At 40.6% G+C, this 26,816-nt stretch overlaps 1 protein-coding gene across 1 annotated transcript in view; it reads right to left on the bottom strand.

Moving 5' to 3' along the window:
- Window positions 1–400: 400 nt before the first annotated feature.
- The window catches only part of LOC115389673 (zeta-sarcoglycan), a 351,214-nt gene continuing 324,798 nt past the window's right edge, over window positions 401–26,816 (bottom strand). The window contains exons 7-8 of the mRNA XM_030093191.1: window positions 24,831–24,954; window positions 401–1,576 (exon numbers count right to left, since the gene is read on the bottom strand). Coding sequence (XP_029949051.1) covers window positions 1,370–1,576; window positions 24,831–24,954 — 331 coding nt within the window. The 3' untranslated portion in view covers window positions 401–1,369. The remainder of the gene's footprint in view (window positions 1,577–24,830; window positions 24,955–26,816) is intronic.

The following is a 26,816-nucleotide window of genomic DNA, read 5'->3' as shown; positions in this document are numbered from 1 at the left end:
AACACATCTATCTGCAGAGAGCATCATTTCAGACTTCTTCTTCGTGTTCACTTAGCTTTCTATGGCTAACAACTGTATGACCAAAGAAAATGAAAGAAAATATGTTGTCAGAGTTAGGAAAACCTGGATCGGGTGCCTTGGTATCGGCCAGTAATAAGTCTTTTTTAACAAGGCCAGGGGAAGAATACAGATGTTTTGTGGATGTTTTCTATTCTAGTGGAAAAATGGCTGAATAGCATTTTCTTACCAATCCAGTGTAAGTAGGTGCATAGACAGAACAAAAAACAAAAACAAGGAACATGTAGATAAGAGATCAGGAGCAGCAGCCAAATATGGGGAGTAAAAAAACAAAACAAAACAAAACCAAAAAACCCCCCGAAATAAACAGGGAACATTTAAAAAAAACCAACTGAAAGCAAACTAAAGGAAAAGTCATGAATCTGAAACTACACATGGGAGAAAATCTGGTTTAAGTACAATTATTTGCATTAGTTACTCTATGAAACAGGGGTTGAAATGCCATAACTATAGGCTGCAGAGTGTCACATGTCAATGTTTGGGTCGAAGACTGAAGGGGGAGGAGGGGGAAGGCCTTTCTGGTATAGATTGGTCCATTAGCTAGCCATAGCTTCCCACGAGACAAAAGCATTGTCTGATTTATTTGTTAGCTACCCATCGGACTAAACCAAAGTTCTCAGTGATGTGTGTTAGTCGGCTGATGGGCTCAGAAAGTCTGCGAGGATTTGCAGTCCATTAATAAAACTGTTTATCTTAACAAAAACAAGGGTGTGTTTTCCAGGACATTTTGGTCATAGTTGTTGTTCCAAAACAATGTTTTTATGTAATCCTCTTGGGGAAACCATCATGGCGACAATTAAAAAAATGGGAAAGACCAAGGCCAACAACAGCCCCACAATCAGAGTGTCCGCCTATGTCCATCAGGGGTCTGAGTACCAATTCCACCTGGTATCCTTGTTGGCTTTTGCATCCTGTCACATCATCCGATGTCTTGACGAGCCTCGGCCACTGACCAGTCCATACTGATTTGGTGGGAGAGCAGTAACATCCTCTCACAAGCTCTAGTCCATGTTGATTAGTTCTTCAGTCTGCACTGGCGTCACACCAAGACACAGTCCATGTTCATTTGGTCTGTTAGCAACCATGAGCTTCCTGCCAGGCTGAAATCCACATTAGTTGATTGGTTGAAAGGACACGATCATCTTGCCATGCTACAATCCATGTTGACTTAGTCTGTTAGCTGGCATTGGCTCTCCACTGGGCCATAATCCATGTTGATTCACTCCGTTGGCTAGCATTAGCTTCAAACTCTATGGTCCATATGTCCCGGGAGTTGGTCAACCTCCCACTTTCAGCTCCAGAGACAGAAGTTACTGGTGGTTTGGCAAGTAGACCCCTTCTCAGCGGGGGATAGGTAGAGCTTGCCGTTAGCGCAGGCGCAGAGCTCGTATACTGTCTGTTTGGTGTAGGTAGTTCCAGCAGGTGCCCCCTCCAGGGGGTCCACGGCGCTACCAAGGGGAACATTACCCAGCTTGATAGTATTGGCATCTAGTATGATCTGTGAACAGAAAAGAGAGAAAAATGAAAACACTTTGATTTGGCGTGCATAAAATATATACCAGTACACAGCAAAATGCTACAGCTGCAGCAGAGCTCACATGGACTCTCTGTGAACAAAATAATTTAGACACAGAAGGTGAGAAAGCTGTCCTTTAAGCTGTTGTTGGTACTGAGAACTAGAAAGCGCATAGCCGTCAGCCAAGACTATGCTCTCTGCGGATGGCTGGGGTTGTCATCGAGAAAGATCTACAGAGACAGAGAGAGATTTTCTATTTAGAACCGGTCGCCTTTGATGAAGGGGCAGTGTGGGAGTGAATGAGACAGAGGGCAGGGGAGGTGAAAAGAAAAGCAAGAGAATCACTGAGACAGAAATAAGGAGAGGAACCTGCGAGGGAAAGGGACAGCACAAGAGACGGCATGAAAACACAGAAACAATGCCAAATTCCACGGCAGATGATTTGATGTGGTGTCGAGCTCGATTATATAAGCAAATCACAAACACGCCAAAGGGATGAGATCACGCAACATATTCCAAGAGGATCATTGAAATCGAGGATCATTTCCTCAAAAATAAAATCTTCTAAGAAGAAGGCAAGAAGCCGACATCGTCCCGACAAACAAGGAACTAATTAGCATTAACATAAATAACTATCAGGATAAAAATACTTAAAATTGATAAGTGAAGTCATCTCTTTGATGAATTTGAAGTATTTTGACTCATTTGACAGCTGTTTTTACTGCGTTGATGTTTAAACATTGAAAAAAAAAAAAGCCTTGCGAACTGTCTCCGACAAACTATTTCCAGCAAAACCGATTAAGAATTGAGGACTATCTGCAGGTCATTTGCATTTTGATGAGGGCCTACGTTATATGCTTTGGGATGTGTGCGATTAGTCAGCTAAATCATTAAACTTTTGGCCCCTCGCATGTCGGCACAAGGAATATCAGTTGGTTAAACCAATTAGTATTTTATTCATGTACAAGGCAGCTTAACTGCTAAGGAGCCGCCAGCTGCTAGTTGGGGCTATAGAGCCATCAGACTGCAATCCCCCTTTCTACAGCACTGTTTGAATAGATGTCTTCAAAGATTCTCAGTACACATAAGATCTTTGAGGGGGTTTTTTTCACCTAACAATACATTTTGGTATTTTTTTTCTTCTCATGCACCTGTTAAAAAAGAGCACCTGACCTTGATTTTGTAAGAATAACCAAAAAGGTTTATTTGTTCGTGATTTGCTGAACTTCAATTGAATTATGACCCTGAATAACGTCTACTGGCTTTACATACGCTCTCCTGTTTAGGTGATGAGGGAAGAGAAGAGCAATCACTGTGCAATTTACTGTTACAACTGTTTGCATTTCTGGCTTTAAACCAATGATCATCATCTAAATTACAAAACAAACATACAAAAAAATACTATTCAGCACCTCCCCATGCCCCGACCCAAAAAAAAAAAAAAAAGCAACAGCCTGCATGCTTTCCATTGCTCTTAATCTTCCAACCCCATTCAAATTGATACAAGCCAGGTTTCAGATGAGTATCATTCCTCACTCTCGTTGCATATTGACTGCTTCACCTCTTATTTATTTTCTCTTCAACTATCAGGAAAGCTTTGGTTTCTCGCTTTGTTTCGCTCCCCCTGTCTCTCACATATTCCTGCACACCCCGAGGCTGGATGGTAATCTCAGCAGACATCCGTATCCCCATTATTCATGTTCTTCATTATAGAAAAGAGAAGAAGAGGAAGTGAAAATGAGTGGGGAAAATAGCGATGAGTGCAAAAAGACAGAAGGGAGAGGAAGGAGAGAGGCAGCCAGACAAAGAGATGAAGGAAGGATGGCAGAGAAAATGTCAAATCAGAAGGAGTTAGGAGAAGATGGACACATGCAGATAGGCAGACATGATGAATGTAAGAAAAACACGGTGAAGAGAAAAACGAGGGGTTCAGATACCTGAACGGTAAGGAACCAATTAATATAAGTAATGATTTCACATTGGCTGACAAGGCACATCTTCATCTAACACACACACACACACACACACACACACACACACACACACACACACGCACAATGCTGGAGTAGAGCAGAGTGCTGCTCATGTTGTTTTTAAATAGCTGTTTAGCTGAAAGTTGATCGTCCATTATACATTACCATAAAGACATACAGACATGTAATGGGAGCCCTTAAAGGAGATTGAAGTAACTCTCCAGTTAGTGTCATTCTTAATTGCCCAAAGGTCTTTAGTTAGATACTCAAACTTTATGAGATTCTCTGAATTATCTTCCTTTCACCAATTACTTTCCATTCTCCAGGGCTGACTTAAATATATTAGCTGACACATTTAGACAATAAATGAGCCAGTAAATTGACATTTGAAAACTAATATTATTTTAATTTAATAAAAAAAAGTCCTCAGATGAATATGCATATATTTTATTATACACGATTACTTATTTTTTTAGTGAAGGACAAGATGGTTACTGTTGTAAAAGTTCCACCTAGACATGAAAAGACTACGTAAAGTTCTCAAAAATCCCCTTTTTGAACATTTAATCTTTTATTGTTTCTTTAGCAGTGTTAAAACATCAAGGTTTTATTTTCTTCCCCTAATTCCTAATGAGGGATTACTTAGTCTCTGTAGCGGAGCCAGAGTAGGGGCAAGGGGGCGGTCGCCCCAGGGCCCACAAAGTCATAGGGCCCCGTTTCATGTGATGTGTTCACATTTACTCGTAAATAAATTATTATAATAAAATGTGCAGTGTGTGCGAGAAGGTATAGCATATGATTGTGGGCTCCAATTTGCCAATTCTTACATTACGACTGTCCATGAATGCATCAGGGCTGTAAGCCAGCACTGATTGGCTATGTGGCATTAACAAGTTTTTTCTCTTGCACTTGATCTGAACTCTTTGGAGGGAAATTAAACAGTATGCTAAACACTATGATAGCCGCTAGCGGTACTACCCAAAACCTAACATCGGAGCCATTGGTGAGTCAGTGAAACCTTCAAAAATATTATCTTTATCAGAATGCTGTGGTCTTAAACACCTGGATATTTGAATGTGCCTTATGTTGCTCTCAACTATAAGAGACCACTGAGTCTTTTTTTCCCCTAATATATGTGAATTCCAGAAATATAGCTGTGTCTATATCTATCTGAATAGATTGTGTAATTTTAGACCAGCTGTGTTCATTTTGTATTTAAGCTGTATCAAAGATGGTCCAGATTTAGCCAGTGAATTTTTATCTGTGTTTCAGGACCATGGACAGCGGACGCTCTGAGATTGACACCTGTCAGGCTGCATTTGTGTGTGTGTGTGTGTGTGTGTGTGGGTGTGTGTGTGTGTGTGTATTTGTTCTTCAGAACAAGTTTGTGAACTGGTTTAAGACTTTATTCTGCTTTCTGAGGCATATAGGTTTGCTTGGCTCAATAAAAGTGAGCATTAGTGTTTGTTTGATGGTAGCATGAGGTATTGTTTGAATGGTAAAATTACTATCATAAGGGCCCATCGAGAATGCTCCGCCCCCTCTGTACTGATACCCACGCTCCGCCTCTGCTTAGTCTCTATGTTAAACATGTTATTTTTAAGAATGCAAAGTCACCAAGTCAATTGAATTCAAGCTACAGCAACCACAGCTTCAAACTGTAGCCTTTGTGGAAATACTTGAAAAAAAACATGCAACAAAAATCACAACATGACTTGTACGGCTTTAAAAAATCTCCGTCTCAGAAAAAATTCACAATGCATTAGATCTCTCATGAAATATGATCAAAATCGGTCCCACACTTAAGCAGATACGACTCCTCAAACATGATACGGGGTCATGACTTGTTTGACAGATGTGCCTTGTCTGGAGCGATGGACATTCATAGATCATATGACAGTGAACTGGAATTATTTGATATTTCAGCTGTTGCTTGGTAGGTACAGTTCCTAATGATTTTTTTTTTTTTTGGAAAGTCAGTGGTAAAATTGTATCACTGAGGTAAAATAATTGTTGTAAAGTTTTGGAAATGTCATGAGAAGTGTTATATGCCTCCTATTAAGATGCAGCAGCATGAACTTACTATTTAATAACCTGCCAACAGACGATGGTAAAGCAAACAAAGAAAAAAAATCTACTTTTAGTTACTATTAAATAGTACAAAGCCACATTAAAGTCCTGTGGCAAAACAAGAAGCAGGAAAGAGGTTTTGTGTTTAGAGGATAAATAAAAATGGGCAGGGCGGCCTCTTTGAAGCAGCGATCTCATTAGGCCGCTATGCCCGTTGGTTTTAATGAGCCACAGTAACAACAGCAAGGAGACACTTTAAAGCTTGTGAAAAACGAATATGTGAACTTCTCTGCTCATGTGTCGAGCAAGGGAAAATACCACAGTACATCTCTAAATGTCAAGGTGTGCCTCTAACAGGTCCCTGGTGGCTCACCTGTCATCTACCCTTTGGCTCCCCAATAAAAACTGCCAGGCTGCAGTTACAACCTTACAGGGGAAAAGGATTCAGTCACGGTTGGCAACATAAACCAAATCCAATCCTAACTACTTGCCATAGCAATTGAGAAGTAAAATGAACTTGGCCATGCCGCTGGGATGTGGGGATGCAGGGAAACGGGGGCACATGTGACGACATGTCATGCTTTCTAAAATGACAACAAGCTGTAGGAAGGCCGGACCACAAGAGGAAAGGAAAGAAAGTGGAAGTATGCCTTCACTGTGAGGAAAAGAAGAGAAGAAGATACTGATTATACAACTGGCCAGACGAAATGTGACAGATGCATGGAGATGAGGGGAATGGAGAGAGGAAGGGATCAATAAAAGAGAGGTGAGAGGTGGAGGGAAGGTGAATAACACTGCACCGCGATAGAGAGATGCACAACAGAGGAAAGATGGAATGGGAAAAAAAACGGATGAAGGAAAGTGGAAAGAGACCAGGAGGAAGGAGGCTGGAAGTCATTTGTTGAAGCTTAAGGTTGGATTAGTGCTGACATTCATCCTAAATGAAAGTGTCTGTAAATATTAGGTCAGTCTGTTGTTAGCTGAGCACATGAAAGTGTGCAAGAGGGAGAGCGAGCGTGTGCTTAAGATGAATGTGTCTCTGGTGGCGATGAAAAAATTAGAAAATGCTTGAGTGTTTGTTATGTGTTCTTTGCATGCTTGTGTATATTGTTGTTTAGTTATGTCAAACTTATTTACAAACTGATATGTGCAAAAAGATTTCTCTGACCAAATCTTGTTTCTTGAAGATTTTAATTTATTTTCTAAAATTAGGCAAGATGAACAGCTGTTGATGTTCATTGCACAGATCTGCTGCTTCACTGGTTGTCTAACAACTATCATTGCTCTCGTACGTTCTCTTTTCATACATAAACATCTTTGCTGCAATCCAAAGACTATGAGACACAAATTATAAATATAAAGTGGTTGTTAAAAGAACCTCCAGCACCTGTAGCTGGTTTCTCATCCCCCAGGTAACTGGTTCAGTCGGGTCCAGTCAGACTGCATGGAGCATATTTGTGATGGTGTATCAGCAAGAACTGAATAAGAGACCTTTATTATGACACAACACCATTTTTCCTGAGTATTTCCAGGAGAAAAATCTTTAAAAACAGGTAAATAGTTGGATGGTAACATTCCTGCCGGCTGCTTCTTTTCATTTTGAGCATATCCACGCAAACCAAATTGATGTTTTGAGGACTGTCACAGAAGTTCAACCTTTTCTACATCATTAAATAATGGTGGGCCTTTGACAATTAGTTTTCTTGCAATATTTTCTATTTACAAATTCACCATCGATATTTTATGAGGTCAGTGAATAATTTCATATCAAAGCTTGATTTTATTGTCAAAGCCAGTGGTGTAATGGATGGATGTATGTATGGATGGAACACAGCAAGAAAAATGTTATGTGGCTTTGCCAAATCTGTGATGACTTCCTTAAGACCCTTATAGGGACACTGCAATGTAAACCTTCCTTTGCTCTTTGCCAACACACATTAAACTGGAGTGTATCCCTGAGTGTGTCTTCTATCCATGTGTTTCTATACATTAGCATAATTGTACAAGTCTGCGTGGGTGGCTGGGTGTGTGCACACGTGAGTGGATGTGTGTCTGCACCCATCTCTCTCCAGTAGCAGTTTAGCGAGCACGTGGCTCCAGCATCAAGGAGATGGGAAACATGCGGGAAGCTGCAATTATGGAGGGTCAAAACATTTTTCATGGATGATTTCCTTTGGCGCAGCTAAGAAACACAGAAATGAGGTTGGGAGGCATGAGAGAGGAGCTAAAGTGGTGGTGAAAGGACGAAATTTTCCTGGAATGAAAGGAGGAAGGGGGGGGGGGGGGGGCAGAGAAGACAGCAGAGAAGATAAGAGGGTTAAAGTGTCTTTGGAAGGAGATCAGGAATGAGAACAAGTGTTCTGAGTGCACGAGGAGTCCTTTCAGAGGAGGAAGGAGTGTATGAATATGTTTCGGAGGGGACGAGCGGCGGGAGGAGGAAGTGTCGACAGTCAAATTGAAGAAGAAGATGGGACATTTGTGTGGAGGTTATAGAGGTTGCACAAATGCAGACGTAAAAGGAATGCAAAGACATGTTTCTCACGAAGCAAGAGTAGGTTTGACATTGCAAAAAAAAAAAAAAAAAAAATTCCTAAAGCAAAATTTGTGCACATGCATCTGTCAGTACATCATTAGGCACACTGTCCCAGTGTCACGATAGATCCACTGTGCCCATCAGAGTTTAATGGCTGTAGATCTGGTGGTTGTTCACTCATTAGCGGTGTTAGAACTGATAAAAGTGAAGTCCTTTCCAGGACAATGAATCAACTCATTGTCACATTATGGAAACCAGTTGGAGATTAAAAAAAAAAAAAAAAGGTGCTTTTTGCTTCTGGATTAAGCTATTTATGGCGGGGTTGCATGAGCATGAAACAAGCGGGCAACAGAACAATCAGTTGACGGAAAAGGAAGTAAACATTTACTGGAACATAAATATTTAAAACGGCATATATAACTGGCATGTATTAAATCTTAAAGGTGCAACAGCCACTGAACTTTCAGTCACTTACTACTTTCAAAGTAAACTAATACTCATTAGCAGATTTCATTTGTAGCGGCCTACTACCTTATTTGCATAAAAAATTTCTGTTGGACCGTGAAGGAAACTTGGAACATGTGGTGCGAGTGAGTTCAGAGCTGATTGAGTTTCACTCTCAATACATGTGAAGTGAAGTATCTGGTTGATTAGATTGTAGAATATATTATCCGTTAGTTTTTCTCCAGTCTCACAATAAACTATATAAGTTGTTTAGCAGAAGGGTCACATGCAGACCAGAGGCAGATCCCACCCTGGACATGTTGTCTCTTGTATTTTCTTTGTCTTAATGTCTTTCAGCTCTTGTAACATTGTGTTCTCTGTATTCTCCTGCAGTCCCACAATAACAACCACACCACCTTCAAAGTCACCTTTTGTCCCAATTTTCCTGCTTGGTTAGAGCTTCAACAGGTTGTGCTGATTGTTTCTAGGGGCCTAAATGCTCCGGGGTACGGCCACAAATTGGTGGATATGATATTTAGCCTGACTAACAGTTTAGTCGGTGTAAGTGAATGATGAATGCTGAAAGTTTCAGAGAAAAACTATTGAATTTCTGGCAGCATGGAATAAGATCAGCTTATTTCACAATGTTGAAAAAACTAATGATTTAAAATGGACCAAGAGCTGCCCATAAAGTGGTGACTTTAAAGTCCTTCACTCCACAGGAAGGTGGAGGTCAGGTGAGAAATGTGATGGAGGCCGACAATGTGACAATACGAATGCCGCTGTGACGCACAAAATTGCGCCCACACAAACACGCAGAGATGAAGTTCTTCATTCTTCCAGCCGCATTTCACTTCTCCTCCCATTCTTTCTCTCACTTGCTTTCTGCATTCACACATGGGAACGCGCACACACCCGGCAACAACGCAAATAGGTGGGCGGCCGAGAAGCTATCCGAGTGTATTACACAGACCATTAGGCTTGTTGAATGGACAGACGCTGGAATGGGAGCTGACAATAGACTAAATGACAGAGGCAGGAGTATCCCAGATGTAGCAGGGACATAAAGCAATGTCAGTCCACTCTACTGTACCATAAACACACAAATACGCACACACACACACAGCATGCACAACACACATGAGTGAAAGTGCAGATAAATGAGTACATGCGCTGTTAGACAGGAATACAGAGAGTGATGCACACCAACATGCAATGAGGAATGGAGCTGCAGAATCCCATAAATCTAAACATATGACATGATAGACAGGAGCACAAATGAGACAGGGAGGCACAACTCCCACACACATCGAAAGCCAAAGATAGCATTACATCAGGCTGGCAAAATAATAAACAAACAAACATCCATGATGACTGCCTCAGGGGGTGTGAATTACAGGCTAATACATTTTCTGACATTAATCACACCTTTTGAAAAATATCCACTTCTCCCAGCTATTGGCAGGTATCTGTTAATCTGTTATCTCCCTTTGAGAACAGACACACCTAGACGAAGTCACTCAGCAGCAAAGTTGGATGATAAAAACAAGTTTTGGAAGTAAACAGAGAGACTCTGGAGAGAGAGGGAAAAAAGGGCACATCTGTGAAGGTATTCTTCACACTATGTGTGTGTATGCATGCATACATCTCTGCATACAAATGCATATTTGTATTTGTGTGGTTATGCATATTTATGTATTTGAGCTCATTTGCATGCACATTAGAATTCCATAAGTGATTGTGGGTAACCCGTGTGTGTGAGGTGTGTCCACACCTAAGTGGCCGTTTGCTTTGTGGGTATATATGGGATCCAGACCACCTGCATGTACGACAAGGAGTTACCCCCTGCCACTATTCTAATTCACTCACCATTCTGCCTTACCCGCAGGTAAAACAACAAGCAGCTGGGAACACGAGTCCCAGTGGTACCAACCCAATAACACCTCCAGGCAAAGTGTCTTAATAAACCCAGCATTGTGTCAACAAACAATAAAACTCCATGGAAACCTAACTTTGTAAAACTTTCTGTAGGTAACCTGAGCTAACCTCACTACGAGTCAGCAGCCGTGGGGAGCGGAGGGCAAAATGTGCACGGATGCAAATGTGGCATGCAGGACATTTAACGTGTCATTCAAGGAACCTTTATTTAAGAAACTGTCTTCTGTACTTTGAAAAGAGTTTAAGTGACGGTGACATTCCACAAACAAGCTGCTGGAGGCAACATTTGTTTAATAAGCTTTTGATTTAATTGACATAAATCAGCAATGATGCTGACATTCAAATTATGTTATCCTGGAAAATCTAAATGGTAGTCACTTAAATAGTGTCATCATCCTGAGTAGGGAACATCCTAATCCATGCTATCCTCAAAAAAATCGAGGCCTTCCTGTAAAGGGCTTTGGTGATCCTCGTTCAGTGCATTTAGCATTTAGACATGGTCAAGAAGGCATGCTGAAGCAATTGAACATGGCAACGAGAAAATAAGTAATTTAAGTGATCTACTGTGATGTCAATGACTGCTCATCTCTAGGTTTACAGAGAATGTTCTGGAAAAAGAAAGCCACAGGTCAGGGACAATGGCCAGGCTGGTATGGACAATGGAGCAGCAACAATGACTCGAAAAGCCATTCTTTATGACCAAGGTATGCAGAGGGCGATCTCTGACTGCACAACAACTCAACCTTGTAACAGCTTCAGCAGCTGAAGACCACACCATATACCACTCCTGTCAAGGTGGGAATGTTAAAATGAGACGTAATTTGCACAGGTACATCAAAATGGGATCATAGAAAATACTAGAGAAACAGCGTCTGATATGATGGCGGGTCAGAATTAGGCTCAAACATGAAAGCATGGATCCATCCTGCCTCATGTCAACAGTTCACACAGCTGTTGGTGGTGCTATGGTGGTCAAACTGAGCTTTGTTTAAATGCCAAAGCCTATCTGAGTACTTCTGCTGACCATGTTCATCTCTTTATGACCACAGTGCACCTGATAACCCAGCCGGACAAGAGAAGCTCAAATAGTCTCAAACTGGCTGCTTGAACATGACAGTTAGTTTGTGATTAACCTTTCTTTTTTTTTTTGAGGAAGCTGGTGTTTTACGTGCAGAAAACTGGGCATGCATGATGATTTGAGCAAATTTGACAAGGACCAACTGACTACGTCAAACCATCTTTGTCCTCCGTCTGCAGTGGTCAGATTCTGTCAAAAGTTGTCCAAGGAAGAAAACATTATGAACTGATGAACGGGTCACGGACAAATGAGACTCAATTAGGGACATAGAGAGTGAATTCCTGTGTGGTTCCATTCAACAGATAAGGTCATAATGCTGCAGTGAATGCTTGCTCTGATAGAAGGATATCAGACAATGCATCATGGTTGCATAAAAGGAGGAAAAAGAGGGTAAAGAAACCACACAATATTAGATAGGTGTGGTCAATCAATGCACATACAGTGCAGAACAGGCTCGACTACACCACTTTAAAAACAGTATAATATACTAGATATTCTTAATTTGGACTTTCTCAAAACTCCACTCCAATACACATGACAGACTTTCAAATACATCTTTGCTGGGCTGCACAATATTAGGTAAACATGCAATAATGATAATGCTTTGTGACAGATACAAACACTCAGGTAAATAATGTTAGTATTTCAGATTTGTTCTTAATCCCTCTCAACCCTAACTTACTAACTTACATATTTATTTTCCGTCCACAATTTCTGTGATTTATTACAATTAATCAGGCTTTTTTTGCTGATTTGAAATATTGTCACTCACAATTTTCAGCGCAGGAATGGAGTGCATGAAAGCATGATTTATGGCAGTTCACTCAGCTCATGTGAAGTACATTGTGCACAGAAATATAATAATATGAGGGGTTTGTACAGGACTTAATTCAACCTGGGCCTACTCACACAGATGTATTCACCTCTCACATACATATATTTTCTTTCTCACACACATACATTGTCTTTTTACACACATACATTCTCCATGTACATTTATATATTGCCACTCTTATACATATTCTCCTTATACATACATACATTCTCCTCTCATATAAATACATTCTACTTTCACATGCATACATTCTCCTCATAATATTTGCTCAAACAATAATATTTGCTCAAACAATAATCAAAAATTCTGAGAAAACACACAGAAAGTAGGTATGGAAGCCCGAGGCTCAGAACGGAAATCGAAAATTCATTCAGAATTTTCATTTTTTGATTATTGTTTTTGTTTTTATGAAAATATATTCCTGTTATTATTTAAATAATTTGTTTACACTTTGTATTTGGTCAGTGAAAGTTTCAGTTTAAATTGTTCCAGCTAGTTTTGTTGTACTGTTAGCATGTCAACGGATTTTTCCATAGAAGTTAGCATCACGCTAGCATACATTGTTTTTCATAATGCCATGCTTATTACTGTCTTAAGGCGTCGTGTCTGTGCCAAAAGCATGATTCAACCTTTACATGACGGCACAGTGGTTGAAAAACACTGCCCTAATCCCAGTTCAGCCTTGTGTAGTGTTAGCCTTAGCTGCTTATCCTGCTGAAGCAACTTGAAAGTTGGCATTAATTATAATTACAGCCGAGCCGTTAACGGCGATTGCGTGCTGCGTTACCGCGGACCTCTTATCGCGCGAGGAAAAAAAATCTCGCCGTTAATCTATACTTTTCAAAGTTGGGGTCTGGGAACTTTGTCTACACATGCAAGCTATGAATTCACTTTGATATATTTTAGTGTGGATGTATGCCTGGCTGATTAATGCTGTGGGGGGGCGTGAACAAGTCGAACCTGTCCTGCGCCCAACACTGTGCTCCTACTGAGCGTCCAAAAAAAGCACACACGCATTTTTTGCAGTGAAACACGGTCCATTCCTCATTATTTGCCATATTGAACTCGGTCGAATTATCCAAAAATAACGAAGAAAAGGCTGATGTAATTCACAAACTGAAATAAGGATCTCAAAATTGAAAAAATAAAAATGAAAATGAAACTTAAAGGTGCTGTAGGCAGGATTTTGCTAGTCAATGCTAATTTTTCTATGTTTTCTTTGGATTAAATGTGAGAGTATCCATTGATAATCCTTTAGGAGTGTAGCATAATTGCACTACCGCGAGGAAGCAGCGTTTCCATCTGTCTCTGGGGGGGGGGGGGCATTTCTGTGCTGTCTGCTTCTCAGTAAACTATCACCAGGTCATCCTCAGCAGAGTTAATTTTGCTCAATTTCTGTCACCTGAACCTGTCGGCTCCTTCTACTCCCCTCACGCTTGAGAATTCTTCTGCCGGTCTCTGTCCAAGTCCTCAGGTTTTGCCATCAGTCTCAGTAACCTGACTCGGACATCTGCATGCTCACCTGCTCCTCATTTAGCAGATAACCTCTGACGGAACAAATCCAAGATATACCCAAAGCAGGCAAAACGGTGGTGGTACAGTCTTGAAATGGTCCTTCAAATTTGCTTTTTTTTTTTTTTTTTTTTGTTAGATTGCGGCATTGTCTGTGTGACATCAGTGAGTTGGCAGCTGGGGAGCCTGTTGCGTTATTTAATCTCATATACCCTTTATGGCAGAACAACCACTGCTGCTGATGTAAAATGCATCACTAATTGCAAATCGCTTGTAATATTTCCGGGAATGTTGCCACAGACACCCAGCTAATTCAATTTATAATGCTTCAACAACAGGCTGCAGGCTCACTCATCATTGTGTTTCCTTAAACAGTGATCGAAAGAGACTGGCATTTCTTTAATTGAATATCTTTCAGATTAGGAACCTTGATTGTTCACATTCTTTGTTGCCAACTGTTGACTTTGAAGGAAACATGGCACAGCTCTTATAAAACACAGGTTTCAAACTTTCACTTCGCAAAGTGGTTTGTTTCTAATGAGGCAATTTTAAACTTTAATGAGGATTGGCGTACACAAGACAAATGATAAGACCTAATACATGATTTAACAGATGGAAAGTTGAAAAGACTGAGCACTTGAGGCGGTTACAAAACTGCAAAATGTGAAGCTTAAACCAAACAAAGGGAAAAGTACGAAAAGTAAAACAAACAAAGCATGGAAAGAGCATAGTAGTATCTCACTTTTTTCTTTTTTTTTTTTTTGAAGTCAAATGACAACCCCCTACAGATCACATTCAAGCTGTGTCATCTGGCTTTTCGGGGCAAGTAAAAGGAGCTTTGAGACTGGAAATCTTACAAACTGCAGACAAAATACCTGTGGCCAATAGAGCTGAGACTTTTATAGGACCAGTTTGTGTTCATGTATCAAGAAAAAGTGACTCTCATGCCAAATCATTTGTTAATCAATCAGAAATAACACTTTCATGAACTTTGTTTGGATTCCTCTTGTTTGCTATCAGTGTGCACATTGCAGTGGAAGAGCACTGCCAACGATAAAGCCAACGACAGCAGAACATCAGCGCGTGATAACAACCGTGCGTCTTCGCTCAGAGCTTTTCCAGGAGCGTCGTTGATACTCATCTCATCAACAGTGTGATTTTAAGGGAGTGAAATTTTCTCAATGAGGCAAAGCCGGAGTAATTCCTAGGCTGCAGAAGAACAAGAATGGAGAGAAGCATAAATTAAAAGAATGGAAAGTGCATGGTGAGCGAATGGAAGGAGATAGAGGGGGACGTGGAGAGAGAAGGGAGTGAGAGAAAGTAGGAAGGAGATTAGATAATAAAAAAAGGAGGACTGCAGGAATCCTGAGAGGATCTGTCAGCTCTCGTTGGCTTTGATTTTAATGGAAGCCAGTGCTCCCCTACCTCTAACCCCATTTGGCCTTAATTCCAGCGCTGCTTTCCAAACTTTTTTAAACTTTTAATGGCCCCTTCTTAAGTGCCAGATGCTGACAACATTGATTTGGCTTAGTAAGCCTTGCTGTCCTGCACGCCTTTATTTTCTCCTGCAAAATCGACAGAAACATCTATTTTCTGCCATCCTCCCCCACCTCCTACTCATCCGATCCTCCTTCTATCCTCCTTTCATCCGCTCTCCTCTGTTCATTTGATGGTGTCAGCGGCTGCAGAAAGTTTATATGACACTGGATGAGCAGGAATACAATCTGGATAAGTGCTGGATTTAATTGAAATATGGTGGTATTATTCCACAATTTCAAAAGGCTGAGTAAATACTGACAGAAATATTTTTGAAGGTCTTATTTATTTATTTATTTATGTATTTATTTAGTTATTTATTTATTCATTCATTCATTCATCATTCATTCATGTATTGTTGAGCAGATGCATGCCAGTTTGGTGTGGTTGCCTGGCAAGACCACAAAGACAGACAGAGAAGAATTCAAAGATAGAGTGTCAACTACTGAGACGCTTTACCTCTCACTATCGTATCTCAAGATGTGAAGGGACTTAAGGCAACTTTACAAAATTTACCCTCAGCGCTGCCGCGATAGCTGCTGCGGGTAACTGCAGCCACCAGCCAAGGTGGCACGGGGAGCGCGCACCAAACATTTTACAGAATGTCCAGCTTCACAGCGCTGCACCAGGGATGCTCATGCTGTTTACTATGTCGCGGTTTACTGCAAGACCACAGTGCATACTATGTGATTTTTGTCAGCATCCGTTTCACTCCCAAATGCAGCTGAAGTTCCCTCCATGAATCAATCCATATCCAATACTTATTCCGGTGCCTGCCCGGCTTTGGTCATATTTTTTTTTTACTCACAAGATAACGCTGATAAAGTCCTTTATTCTTCGTGGTGTTTTTTGTGGGCTTTGAGTGGATGCAGTTATCGATTGTATGAAGAGCGGGGAGTGGGGGGGGGGGGGGGTGCTCGTGCTTCGATTCACAGACCGGGAGCAAATATATAATATACCGGGAGAGCGGACAAATGAAACTACAAATAGAACTACAAATAAAATTTCTTCTGTTGATTCTTGGTTTGTCAGCAAGTGAGCAGCGGCGTATTTGCGCACGCGCGATTCATTTGAAATGTGGACGCGGAGCGGTGTGGGTCTCCTCTCTGCTCTGACTGCAGCAGGGAGCGCTGCGTGAGACCGACCGCCTGTGAGTGCTTTGGGACGGGGGAGGGGCTCACGCAGCGCCCGCTGCTAGTTGAGGACAGCGGAGACGTCCGGTCACGTCTCCAGAGCACCAGAAAAAGTCGCTAAATTTGTCACTAGTCACTTTTGACAAAAAAAAAAGTCGCCAAGAGGCTTTGGAAAGTCGCCAGATTTAGCGAGAAAGTCACCAAGTTGGCAACACTGCCCGCCCCTGATCCCAGCAGTGTTTGAGTCCGTGTCCACGGCGGCCATGTTCTTCCTGTTCGATTACGCGCATACAGCGTCAATTTACGTCACATCCCCACGATTGCGTGGGAAATTCGGCCCCCGAACAGCAACAAATTATTTGGCACACAGCCTGTATAAGGCAACAGACAGATAAGCGGATTGGCCTGTTATTTTAGGTTTTTAATGCTTCACGACCCATTAGCATTGAATAAACTGGAAATGCATGTGTAGTTTTTCACAAATCTTGCCTTAAGTTCCTTTAAACAACCAATCCAGTTTTCATCCCTGCATTATCATTTTACAGATCAAGTATTTATAAATACCTCTACTGCACTTTTATGAGTGACACCAGCATAAAAAGTAAAAGAATTTCAGAATGTAAAGAAAATCAACTTCTGTAATTTTAATTCAGAAGTGTGCGTCTACCTCTCTGTGATTTTCTCTGGATGGATTTTGCAGGTTGTAAAATATCAGTACATTTAACTGACTTGTGTCAGGGAAGTGATGAGAGATTCATGCAGCTCTGAACATTTTTTTCAGCAAAGAATTTTGAGGTTGTGGACTGATGTAGAACTACATTTCTGCCTCTCATACCACACGATTTGTGAGTCACGCCAGGCGGTGAATTTCCTCATCTTTGTCATACTGTACTACAGTATTGTTAACGATTGTTAGAATGCCAGTAATTTCCAATATTTAGAGAGTCTTTATAAATATTAGCATCAGTCAGAATTGTTAAAGTCCTGATTTTATGTTGAAGCTTAGCATATAATTTGACTTGTCTCGGTCACTACGAAAATAAACGCAGATCCGCAGCTGCAGCTTCCACTTTTAGAATCCACTGCCTGAGCCCAATATATTCATTTTTTCTTAATATAATACGTATTCTTCTTTTTATTTTTTTCAAGTGGATACAAGTCAGGATCGCTGTAGGAGGTTATGTGAGATAACTTTAACTTAAAATAAATCTGTGTCACTTCAAACTGTGAAAGACATCAACATTACGCACATTTATTTTGTCAGTTTAGTCAAAATGTATGTTGATTACAATAATTTTCATAAACGTCAGACAAATTGCTGTGGAGTTACATTTGTCACCAAGGTACCAATCACACTGCAGCCCCCACCCATTCTTTGAAATTAACATGTCTTTGTAATGAGCAATTTTATAATAGATGGACTAATAATGAGGTTGAGCAAGATACAGCAGTGGCCACCGTGAATTTCCTCTGAGGGACTTTCTGATCTTTATGGTACCGACAGCACACGAACACAGCAAATCCTATATCTGGCTTTAGTGACAGTTTGTTGGCTTCTTTACCTCCATATTTTGTATTCGTCCATCATAAGTTACTTTAGCTCCCCTCTCTACGTGTCACCTTTAAAGTACCTGCTCTCTTCTCTCTCCTTGTCTCAGTGGTGTTTCACAAATGGTGCAAAGCAGCGCACAGCACAGCACAAACGCCTTTGTTAGTCTCATAATGACGCACTTGTCATTTTCCCATCAGGCACCTGCTTTGCTTCAATAGCAGGTAGACTTGTGTGCATTCGAGCAGTCAAGGGAGCGCTGGTCAGGCACACCGGCGGTATATTACTATGTTGGGGCGAAGAACAGCAGTTGCACTTTTGCCCAAATAATACACTGCCTTCAGCCGACGGTGCTGTGTTTTCTTGTTTTTTGTTACACACAAGGGTTTACAAGAGCATTATGAAGAGCTAAAGTTGTGTTTATTGGGCACACTGGAAAGCTTCGGTCGGTTGTGTATTACCCTCTTGTGGGGAAAAAAGCTCATATCGCTTGCTTATATGTTATGATGAAAAATATGGAATGGGAAAGTAATTGCAATGAAAGTGTACAACATCAATAGCAGATGTCTCCCATTCTATCAAATGACAAACTTATGGAGACTACATGGTGGTATATTTTATTGAGCTGGGTGGTCGTTTCCTGTAGTTATTGACTCGTAAATTTGAGGAAAACCACGGTGTGAGAGGAGATGCAGTTTAGATATTTGACGGTTTCAGATACAAAAATCATTCGGCCGTCAGTTTAGAAGAAAAGCTGCTGGTCTTAAATGGATTTTGCTGTTTTTAATGATTTAAAATTTTATTTTGAAAACACAGTGTCTGATAGGAATTTTCACTTCATCATTTTGATAGGTTTCACTGTGGACAAAGCTCTTGCTTATCAGCTCTCAGCTGACATGCTCATCACTTCCCCTCAGTGAATCATAGTCTGCAATTCACGCTTTTCTGAAATGCATCAATATTAAGTAAGACTGGTTTCAGGGCAAATTACCTTTTCAGAAATTTCAGCTTTCCTGATACATAACAAAAAGTTTTACTTCCTATTTTAACTGCACTTGTAGTTTCTTGTCAGACGCTGTCAGAAGTATGCTCGATCCTCCTCAGGTATCAAAATGTAATTTTGATACCTGAACACATTCATCAGTTTTCAAGTTTTAGGTGATTGTTTGTCTGTGAATAAATCTGATGCTCAATCCATAAATGCCACAAATTGTGAAACCAGATACTCTGATGGATCCTTCAGTTTATCCTGTGAAAAAAATGTGCATGTCTGGCCTGTTTGCTGAAATAATTTGCTGAATTGTCTCCTGCTCTCCACTTCTTCCCTAAAAACAGATTACATTCTAATAACCATATTCTTTTTTTTCATATTTGACCTTGTTCAGTTCCATATTTGGACAGTTTGAATCTTTTTGAATACATTTTGACGTGCCGATAAGACCTCTTTTGACATTTATAAAACTGTTACATGGTGAAAGGGGGGGCATTCTGTCGTGAAGGGTGACAAGGTTGAGAAGGGGAGCACCACAAATCCTTCATTTTCTCCAAACCTTTCATGATATCAAGCCTCGCCAAAAGGCCCACACCACAACCCTTGTTACACACTCCTTCATGCTAATGCTCGCCATCAATAGGGCGACGTCTATTTATGCAGGGATGACAGAGAGGGAGAGGGAGAAAGGAAGAAACAGAGAGAGATAATGGATGAACAAAGGCCAGAAAGAGACAAAAGAACACATGAAACAGAGGGAGGGAGAGAGGGAGAGAGAGATGACAGAAAAGAGGCAAAAATTATAATTCCCCTCCCCTTCTCTTGTGAAGTGACAGCTACAGTGATGTATAACCCTGGCAGTGGAAAGTTAATTAGATAGGCTGGGTTACTGAGAGATGAAGGACTGAGAGGCAGAGAAAGAGGAGGGTGGAGGATGGAGAGAAGAAGATGTAGAGAGTGTTGAAAAAAGTCACATAGAAAAAAAAAAAAAACAACCGAGAAAGAGAAAGAAGCAAAATGGTGTAAGGCACAGCGAGTAAGACAAGTGAAACCAGAGAGGGAAATGAGAAGAGCGGTAATAATTCAATTAGAGAGAATAAGAGACGTGGTCAGAAGTAAAGCGGTTGAGAAAAAGTTTAAATAAGAGGAAAAGAGCATTGTTAGGAAGAAAAAAAAAACTTTTACACTAAATCCAGCCATAAAAGAGATGAATCATGTCAAAGGAACTTAAAGCCTAACTTTAATAGGAAGCGGCCAGTTATCTCAGGAATTGGTGCATGAGTCACCTCGCACACAAAACGCTCAAAAGTGGACCTAAAATAATGAGAAAAGAATGCTTTCATAGATTATTTGCAACATTTGATCCAGTGATGTTAAAATAGGGAGTTCTGCTGGGTTTGCTTGATAAATGAGATGTTCTCGGTTCATACAACACTCAATATGATGGGATGGATTGTGGCAATACACCGTGTGCGTATGTGGCTATTCGTCTTTACAGGATGTGTTTTTTTTTAATGTAATTTTTAATTAAAATGCTCTAAATATCATCAGAAAAACATTATTACTTCGAAAGATATTTGAAAGGTTGTTTAAAACCTTGACTTGAGAGGCAAACTAACCATGACATTCATGTGAACCCAGAAACTGCAAAAAAAGTCTCCTCTTAATTATAAATTAGATGCTGAGACCACAAAAACTGCAACGGTAATGAGAAAGGTGGAACAACCATAATAACTGAGCCAATCGCTTACAGGTGGAAAAAAATAGCTGGACATGCTGTAACATCAGACACTGAGAGAAACACGGAGATCCTCTGGCAGGTGGACGGACTCACGGCTCGGACGCCGACTAAGGTCATAAGGAGCTTGAGGCAAATCCTGCTGACAATGGGCAACAGGCAGAGAATTTCCTGCACAGTTCTTCAGTCCATCACAAGGCTGACGCGGAGAGATAATCACCCAGACCGACAGCAGCTTAAATGCTACTAGCTACCCAAACCTATGTGCCTTTGGACTGGGGGGGGGGGGGGGGGGGGGGGGGGGGGGGATCGGAATATCCAGGATATCGGTTGAAACCCATCACAGCTTAAACCTCATTTAAAAAAAAAGAAAAGAGAGAAAACTCCAGATGATAGTGCTAACCACAGCATGAAATACACTGATGGAGATTCTGCTAGCATTTCTAACAGGCAGCTCAGCCTAACGAATGTGCGTCATCTCAATAAAAAAAAAAAAAGAGAGATCAAATACTTCTCAACAGTCTTGATGAAAGTTCTATATCTCATAGTCTTCATATGATATAAGCAACTATTCTGAATTTCATTACACTTCTGTGCTTCTCAGAAATAGAGACAATAAACAATAAACTAATACGGTTTATTGCAGCCCTGTAAGAACACTTTTTTTTTTCTGCATCTCATCGAGTCTGCGGATCTATTAAATGCACAGTGTCAAGTTAGCTTGATGAAATAAGACAAGCTGAAAAAGTCTTTAATTATTCAGACATATCAGCGATAACTTTTCCAGTTGGATTCTATTAATAATTTGCAGTAGCATCATTTTAGCTGTAAAATTTTGCAAACCGAGTAGCACAAACAAGCGTATAGCCGTGCAGTTAAAAACTTGACAGCATTCTAGTTTTCACACTCCATTAAACATTAATTCAAACCTAGCAGCGCAATAAAAAAAGGACCTACTATGGAAAAAAACTTCTGCATAATCTGTCAAGGCCTGGTGTTTAGTTAGTGCCGTAGTAAGTGTCTAAACACAAAAAACACTAAGTATGTCTACAAAACAGATGCTTGTGTTCATTGGGCCATATATTTCACGTTTATAATGCCATTTTTAATCGCTTTACCAGACAGCGCACTTAACTTTTTCATGCTCTCCGCACAGTGTGGTATATTGACTCTGTCTGCTTGCACAGAGTGAATAAATATTAGAGGAGCCAACCACATCCGTAATGTAGTCACAGCTCCCCATTATTATTTTGTTATGACGTGTCAGAGCTGTCTGAAATGTTTGTTGACCTGGATGCATAATTTAAGTGGGACACTGACATATGGATGAAGTTGTTGCCTTTTTATTGAAAGACCCAAAATAAAGATAAGAAACTAGGAGGTAAGTAAACCTAAAAAAAAAAAAAAAAAAAAAAAAAAAAAAGCTTATCCTGACAACCACTATATATCTATGTAACAATTTACTGCAGTTTAAGAACTTTTAAAATCTGACTGCCTCTGCTGATGACTACATTATTTTTCATTTTCATAATTTGATCTTTTATTGTAATCTCATTTTACTTTGACTTTTAAAGGGTATTTGGGGGTTTTAGTGCCTCTCATAAAAGAAGTAGTCAATTTGTTTGTTTGGTTGAAAGGTAGTTATGGTACTTATCTAAGCAGTAAGAGAGCAAAATAATGGATAAAAAAGGGAGTTTTGTGAATCTGAGTCGTGGTTCATAAGCAGCCATGCGAATGCCAAGACTGGTTAAAGAGTGATTTGTAAGTCATCTAAAAACTTCTTACAATAAAGCCAAGTGAAAAGAACAGCATTTCAAGGGAACATGTATTGGTTTTGCACTTTCGTTTCAGAAAAAATTTTGCGTTTACAGAGGTCTTTTTAAGTGGCCAAAACACTGAAAATGATTTAGGCGACAGCAATAGAGCAACACACTGAGTGCTGTTCCTATTTTTCAAGAACAGACACAAAATGATTCTATGAGTCACACAACCAATCCACACTGGAACATACACTGTCTGTTTAGATACAGCTTGAAATATGTTGCAACAATTCAAATAGCAGGATCAGAGATTTGTTCCACCTTGTATAAATAATCCCAACTGCTGGGGGATAGTGGGGAAGCTATTTTTTGGTGGTATCTTGAAAGATGGTCGTTTTGATAAAACTGAAAATACCAAAGATTTAAGTGCATAAAAATGTGGGAAAAAGAAAAAAAAGTTTGACAGTTCTATATGAAGCTTCTATGTTGGCTTCTGATGTGATTGATGTGATTTACTGTGATTAACAATGTCTGAAAACGTTTCACTGTGTATGACTGAGTCTGTCTCCAAGGTATTTGAAGAGATTTGTGCAGAGCCTGTAGCAGAGATGCGGCTGTTATTCTGTCTGGAGGCATTTAATCAGCTGGCTCACCTCAACTTTTATTTACAGACTTTATTAAGCGATATTTTCTGTATTTTGTGGTGGCTCATCTGTTCAATCACTGCAAGGCAAACTCAAGCAAAGAAAAAAAAAGGAGAGACACAGTTTCCAGCCAATCGATCCTGTGTAAACAGGGCCTAATGCACACAATCCATTTATCTGAATCATTGTTTGTGTGCGAATTCCATCACAGCATTATGATTGCAAACCAAAAGAACAATCCATTGAGCATGCTTTATGTAGGATCATAGTTAATCAGTGTTCCTCAAATGCTTCATACTCCTCCACAAAAAGCCTCAGAAGTCATCCAATAACATCTAATGAAGCTAGATTGAGATGTGGTGGAACAGAAAATCACAGACATTAATAAATGATCAGTCATAAACGAAAATGTTTGAGGAATTTTTCCAGCATCTTGTCGAATCTCTGCCATGAAAAAGAGAAGCTCTTGACAGAAAAATAGGGTTCAACTCAGAGCAAGAAAGTCATGTTGTGATTGATCAGAGTAAATAAAAACCATAGACTGAAAAAGTAAAAAAGCTAAGAGGAAAGAAGAGAGCGGACTGTGATACAACAGAGGAAATGGGAAATGGAGACGACCTCTCAACTTCAGCTGTTGTTTTCTAAAACCTCTATTATGTGAGTAAGTGAGTGAGTGCCGGTGTGAGTACGTGTGTGTGTGTGTGTGTGTGTGTGTGTGTGTGTGTGTGTGTGTGTGTGTGTGTGTCACGAGGTTTGAGATTGACTGTGTACACAAGACAGTTTGTGTGTGTGACTGACAATGGCAGTCAGCACAACGAGAGGGGGTCATTCTTCTGTTAATTACTAAGTTAATGGCACGCTATGCTCCAGCGGACATGCAATATGGCAGGCTGACGCACACACACACACGCGCACACACACTCTCTCAGGCACACACACAGGGATAATGGCTGAGTCTGCTCCGGTGCTCACGCAACGTGGCAGGCTGCTATGCAAAGAGCTTGACAGTAAGATAGCGGGCTAACAATGACACACACAAAGGCTTGAACAAGTACACGCACACACACACACAGCAACGGCAACAACTGACAGGGAACCTCATCAAACCAGCTTTAATGAAGTCACTTCTCCCAAATAGGAGAGGGGAAGAAAGAAGTGATGAGATGAGGGGGGAGAAAAGGAGGACAAGGTCGCCTGGATTGATGACGCTCATTAGCCTAATAAGGTACTTTAATGAAGCGGGCCCAACACTATAGAGTGTCTCTCTCACACACACACACACACACACACACACACACACACACACACACACACACACACACACACACACACACACACACTTACTTAGTTTGTGTTGTCCTTTGTATTTACACATGATCATGGCTATTTTTGTCAGGTTGTCTCTTCTGACTGTTCTAACGGACGCCCACGTGGACACAATAACAGAACGGTCAAAGACTGCGCACGTACGGACGCACGCATGCGTGCACGCATACACACACCTCTCCGTCTGAAGACTGCAAGAGCAGATCTTTCCGACAAGATGCAGAGAAATCTCCCACTCCAGCATTGATCTCCACGCCCCTCGGGGCCTCCAAGGTCAGGGTCCGTGTTGGCGACTCCAGCCTGCGAAACACAAACACGCTGTCGTCAGGCCAAAACAGTGAAACCGGCTGAAAGACACAGGCGTGAAGTACAAAGAGGATAGAGAATAGAGTCGGCTTGCCAGGATTCTTTAGCAACCAATGGATCATTACTGCAGGATCAAAAATAAGCTAACAGTAAGCAATGCTCTCAATCCTCCGGCCGATCAATCAGAGGCAACAGTCAGCAGTGCGAGCGCCAGTAAAGCTGACAGAACAATTCGGCGTTGCTGGAGTGCCATGCTCTCCAGCAACACAAGATAAAACATTCTGATTTTTGACATCACTGCCGGAAAACTGAAGGAGGTGGAAAATAGAAGAAAACCTATGGAAGCTCAAGGAGAACATGCAAATTCAACGTTTGTGAGACGTCACTACGGCTGTCTGCTTCTGTGCCTTAACATTTTTTTATTCATTAAACTTTGAAACTCTTTAATGATATCTTGTGTGGTTAGTTTTCTAGTAACATACTGAATAGTTTGGTGCAGCAGCCTTGAAATACTTTCTGCATTTACCTCTGAGGAAGCTTGCAATATTTTATTTCAAACAATAATTCAAAAGATACGGTTAATGTATAAGAATGACCAGGTACCATGTTTGTAATATCAGAGCCAATTTCAGTAAATCCACGAGGCAGACGTCAGTGAAATGCTTATTGATGCAGTAATAACTGTTTAACTAACTGCACTGAAGGTAAACTGCCTCATTGAGGCAATCTCAAGGTCTCCTATGCTGCTTTCTTTCTCAGAAAAGCTTGGATGATGTCTAATGTTTGAGGTCAAGAGGCTGGGCAGGAGCTGCAGATTCAATCAACTTTAAAGCGTGAGAGTTGCACAGACGTTCAATTTCAAATCGATAACTTGCGTAATCCCGGCTGTTCTTTACATCAGTGCATCATCAGAAATAAGGAGGACTATAGGTGGACACATCAATCCAAAGTCATTTTACTGTAATGTGTGGTAATGATTTCCTTTTCTTTACATGAATGAAATATTAGCAGTTTTTCACTGCGCTGCTCTCAGCGAGTCCCTCCGGAAGGGTCAGCGGCGCAGTCGGTGACTCAAAGTTGAAAACAATATGAGATGATTAAACCACTCGGTGGTGTTAGATAAGCGCGGCGCGGCGCTCAAGGGCACGGCGGCGAGTGAAATTAAATAAAGAGCGCTTTCAGAAAAGCACACAGAATTGCAATTTATGAAGTGGGAGTCCAGCAAATTAAACAGCACACTCAAAACAATGATTAAATAACAACAACAACAACAACAACACAAAAGCTTTACTGTAAGGGCATTTTTTTCAGAAACACTTTGCTCAAGGGCACTTCGGAGTGTGGTTTCCTCGTCTCTGCTGAGGCTGAGGGGATAAAGAAGTCAAGCCAGTGCTCAAAGTTAAAAAAAAAAACAGACCAACATAAATAAACATTAGTGCATTAAAAAAACAATAAACAATAACACCAAAAACATGTTTAATAAATGACTGTGAAAAACATACATATATATCCTTCACTGTATTAAAATAGTCAATAATTTAGCTGTTTGGGATTTAATTTGGTTTCATTCATTGAACATGGAGCGATCTGTGTTTCAACGTTACTTCTTTTCTGTTTTGTTTCCAGAATAGAGTTTTATTTCCTGATTGTTTTTTTTTTTTTTTTTGCTTTTTTGTCACAAGAATGGCTAAATTTGCAATGCTCCCTCTTAGAATGCACTGTTCTAGAAGAAACAAAGCACCTAATGGTGGTGATTTCATTAATTTCCAATGCTGATGCACCGGGTTTTAGATGACTGGTTCGCATCAGAATTCACTAATTTCACCTGAATTCCCCCCTCTTCTTTTCAAGGAAAT

The sequence above is a fragment of the Salarias fasciatus genome, chromosome 6 (assembly GCF_902148845.1).
Source record: "Salarias fasciatus chromosome 6, fSalaFa1.1, whole genome shotgun sequence".
Classification (NCBI taxonomy): domain Eukaryota; kingdom Metazoa; phylum Chordata; class Actinopteri; order Blenniiformes; family Blenniidae; genus Salarias; species Salarias fasciatus.
This window is presented reverse-complemented; position numbering and strand designations above follow the sequence as displayed.